General features: G+C 32.5%; 1 protein-coding gene across 1 annotated transcript; it reads right to left on the reverse strand.

Moving 5' to 3' along the window:
- Window positions 1-3,303: 3,303 nt before the first annotated feature.
- Window positions 3,304-4,020, reverse strand: LOC129966335 (cilia- and flagella-associated protein 20-like). Its single transcript, XM_056080754.1, has one exon. It carries the CDS (start codon window positions 4,018-4,020, stop codon window positions 3,304-3,306), a length of 717 nt encoding a protein of 238 aa, XP_055936729.1.
- Between the last annotated feature and the right edge of the window lie 606 nt (window positions 4,021-4,626).

Here is a 4,626-nt window from a genome sequence, read left to right on the forward strand (position 1 = left end):
CATTGAATTTGACATTGTTTGCTCCTTAGTGAGAGAATCAATATCTGGATTGAAATTTAACAGTTTCATCATTCAGTCAGTTAATCCTTGACTTAGTCTCTTGATTAACATTCCGCAGCCTGTAGGCTGAGAAAAAAGACTATTTTAATTCAGAATTTAAATAAAGAATATCTTTAATTCTGTGCTTCCACTTTTATTATTCTACTTCATAACTTCTCCTTGCCCTAATGAATTCTGGAGAATAAAAAGAATTTTTAAAATATGGAAATTATAGTCAAATTTTTCTTTATAATGAGTTTACATACAATACTGGTCATTGTTATTTCTTTATTACATTGTAACTAGAACTATCCAGTTAAAGGATTCTAATAACTCGTTTTATTTAATTATGAAGAAAAGAAAATTTTTTAAATCATTAACTACCCCATTCAAGGATCATCACACCTGACAAAACCCTGACATTAAATTTCTACCAACACTTATTTCCCTTTCAAAATTGAAACAGACAATGCTTAATTCTAAAACAAAAAAAGTAAACGATAACACGATATGTTCGTCCTCATTCTGGTGGCGCAATTTTCAGGGTTAGAACTTCCTGCACGTGAACGTTTTAGCCTTCACCTTCAACACTGGTTTTCCCTTTCCGTGGAAGGGCGATTCTGTTGACTATTTTCGCTTTCTGTTTGGGGATTTCTCGCTGGAATGAAGATTACACAATTAGCAGACGATCGAAAGATTGCTGCTGGAATCCGGAATCATGCTCGAAATTCCTGTTCGAGAACAAGAATAAAACTGAATCGAAAGCAATGGAATAATGTCAAGGAATTTATTTGAATAAATAGGGAACAATGATTTGAAATTTGGTTTGTTCTTCAGCATTAATCTATACACCTCCCCCCCCCCACATGTGAGTCCCTTCACATATTTATCTATCCGTCTATGTAAAAATTATGAAATACCCCAATACCTAATCACGTTTATCATAGGAGATAACAGCCATTATTGCTATATATCCCAACCTCCTATTTTCAAGCATATATTTACTTTTTATGATTAGAATACATTGAGAATGCGGGATTTCCAAGATGAGTTCTTCTTAAATATCATTAAGAAAGAAAATCTACTGTCGAATTTTTTTATATTTTTGATAAAACTTGTAGCATTGTTGAAAATGAATAATTGGCACTTCTTAAGAAAGCGACTCCCACACTTCTTTGGCGATCTTAAAAATACATCCAGATTACTTCAGAGCGTTTTGGAGAAATTTCACCACCATTTTGGCAAAATATATCGGTTGCTTGGCTATTAAATCTCAGGAGTGGCTATAATAAGGAGAAGTACTGAACAATTAGTCATTAAGTTTATTGTTAAATTTGTTGTTGTTTTCTACTGACTTAAGCGAAGCGTTGAATTAAGTGCAGTCGTAAAAACTTTCGATGAAGCAATTTTAAACTTTTGTATAAAGGTTTGTTTACAATTTACTGTTGCTATTTGGTAATCTATACTTATATAAAGCTCAATGTGTGTGTGTGTGTATGTGTTGGCGCTCTACAGGCCAGGCCATTTGACCTACAGCAACCAAATTTGGTACATGTATACCTTAGATGTCGGGAATGTGCACCTGAGGTCCCTTTTTTGAATTTTTAATTAGAATTTTAATTATTAACTAAAAACTAACTTTCCCGCCAAAAAATCTTCCATTTTCTCCACCACCAAATGAGTAAGGTTTCAGTTTTTCCCCCCAGAGTAATGAGGCTAGGGTTAACATTTTTCGGCCGATTATTTCAAACGATTCTGTTTATTTTCTTAATGTTTTATGCATTTAAAATTAAACATTGTTAATTAATCCATCTTTCAGATTCATTCTGAAGTACTTTTGAATTAAAACAACATAGAATAAAGGACATTAAAAATGTCTAATCTACCTAGCGTTACCCCAACTGGCTTAGAAAAATTCACGCATTTGCGTTACCGTAATTGGCGTTGAAAATTCACGCATGCGCATTGTGTTCTGATTGTTGACAATATTATCAACGGATGATTCTTGATTTAAATTATTTTTAGGTTAGTTGTATGCTTTTGTAATTAAATTGTATTTATGTTAGTTATATATTTTTTGTCTATGCTTATAGACAAATATAATAATAAGTACATCGTTTTTTAAGTAATTTTTTTAAACCTGTTTTCGACCGATTATTTTAAACGATTCATTTTATTTTCTTAGTGTTTGATGCATTTAAAATTAAACATTGTTAATTAATCGATCTGTTCATGATGAATCTGCGAAAATTTTGTTGACAAATTCTTGAGATATTACATAAATTAAGAAAGATATTCTTTAGTGCCCATAAAGTTCAAACGCTCAGTGACTCTATTTTCAGTAATCAGATTATAAAAAAATGCTTCGTTTCAGTAAAAAATATTATTATATTAATTGCAGATTCATTCTTTCCACTTTAATTTAAAGCATAAATTCTACGGGAGCTAACAGAAAATTAGAGTGATACATATTATGTTATGACTGAAGGCCTTTATAATATTATGAGTAAATTATATGACTATCAAAATTTGAAGTTTAAAAATATTTTGATGAAGAATCTATTAAAGTAGGAATTGCGTAAAATATTTAATTATTAAAATTTAAACGAACATTAAGATTGGCAAACCAGCTGGTTGCCAAAGACGGCTAGTAAGTAATAAGAGCGATTGCTGTATCATGTATGCCATAGGCGGAAGCTATGGTTAAGCTCTGAGGGCTACACCGGCTGCAGTACAAACTTTCAAGCAGGAGGCATGTTTCGTCGTAGATTGGAGATAACTGACCCTACAACATTTATGTACTCATCAGGGCAGCGAGAACTAATAACTATACAGGAAGCTTCTCATTTGCAAACCTAAGGTGCTCACTCGGGGTGGGATGGGGGAGGGGGTAGAATAAAAATTGTTCCTGAAAAGTGTTCGATATTTATCAATTATATAATGTTTGTGATAGACACATAAAATAAATTTATTGATATCAATTACAAATTGCAATACATTTTTGTTATAAAATTAAACCAAAAACAAATTTTTAAATTACGGCGATGCATTGAATAATCGATTTTAAAAGGTTCATTCAATAAAAATTAGATCATTATTTCATTTCAGATTTAAAGTATTGGAGATAAAATTATTATTCAGTGTATGATTACCATGATTTCATTAAGTTTGAATTGTGTGATTCTGATATTCACTTATTATCAAACGTATTATTTCAATTGTCATAGAACAGAATTCGTTTTAGGGAGTTTGAGTAAAAATTGCTTATGAACCATAATAGTTCCAATCCTTAAACAAACTAGCAGGAAACAAAGTGAAAGGGATACTGTCATTCTCCATGTGCAATTCCATGGGATACTTCAATAAATAGTCTTCTGGCAATTCATCTTCATTGTATAGCTTATCAGAAAAAAAGATCCTTCTAAGTCTACAATTGGCATAAATTTGTATTTCCAAGAACTCTACATAGTTACTATTGTAAGTCCACCTGGTGAGGTCTTGTAAATCTACCTGTATCCTGTTCCATCCTCTACGAACGTGTAAAGGCACATGGCAAGTCAGGGTACCTAATTTACTGGTCATCCGGCAAGTACTGAATCTGTATCTCCTCTTCATTTTCTTGCTGTCTCTTAACTGGAATTCGAACGTGAATGGTAAATTGAGGTATTCCACGAACATTGTCATGATAGGCATATTGCAGCAGATTTTCATCCTGGCATCCTCTGGTGCAGAGATATAAGTGGAACAATAGGATGAGGATAATAACTCAAGAACCAAGCCCTGCATATCAGGGATGCGAATTCTCTGAATGGATCCTTTCTCAACATGAGTGGACCAATACTTGAGAGGATCGTATCCGTGACTGGAAAAGATCGTAGCCACACCTGACTGCAATGTATTTTGCAAAATTTTCGATTTCTTCTGAGGAATGTACCTTCTCCTTCGCCAGTCAATGGGAAGAATGCGCACAGGAAGTACCATCTTTTTTAATGCCCAAGCGCAAAACAGATTTCTGCCAAAACGCGAAACTCAAATACAATATCGCAGACTTGATCTTTATATAAGCTACAGAATTATGAAATTCATTGCCATCGCCGGTTGATGCATATAAATAAAAGTGTGGTTTTATTAAAATATTATTCTCGAGGTGCATTTTTTTGTGCAGTTTAGTTGAAACAACGGCTTTTTCACAACTACAGACCAACGCGAGTTCGCAAATTGTACAGATTAAGTCTATGGCAAAGGATACCGACGTGCTCTGATTGGTTTAAGCCTTGGCATCTTTTTGGCAATGTTTTGCACTCATAATAGTGTAGTTTTCGCTTATTTGGCTCAAACCTTGTACCTTTCATTAGGTTTATGGAAGATACGAGTGAATATCAACACGATCTAATTTTTATTAATATAATTGTTTTCTCTAAATATTACTAGTAATACTACTAATACTAATTAATAATAATAATAACAAATTTAATAATACTAGTAATACAAGTAACTAATGTTGTTTATGCACAGAAGTATAAAAACTATATGAAAGTAATTACACAACATATGATGCAGCAATTAAATAATTCTTATTTTTTTTAT

Source organism: Argiope bruennichi, chromosome 4 (genome assembly GCF_947563725.1).
Source record: "Argiope bruennichi chromosome 4, qqArgBrue1.1, whole genome shotgun sequence".
Lineage (NCBI taxonomy): Eukaryota > Metazoa > Arthropoda > Arachnida > Araneae > Araneidae > Argiope > Argiope bruennichi.

Bases quoted from the DNA above. Each gene is read 5' to 3' on its own strand.
- LOC129966335 (XM_056080754.1), bottom strand. From the start codon at position 4,020: ATGGTACTTCCTGTGCGCATTCTTCCCATTGACTGGCGAAGGAGAAGG.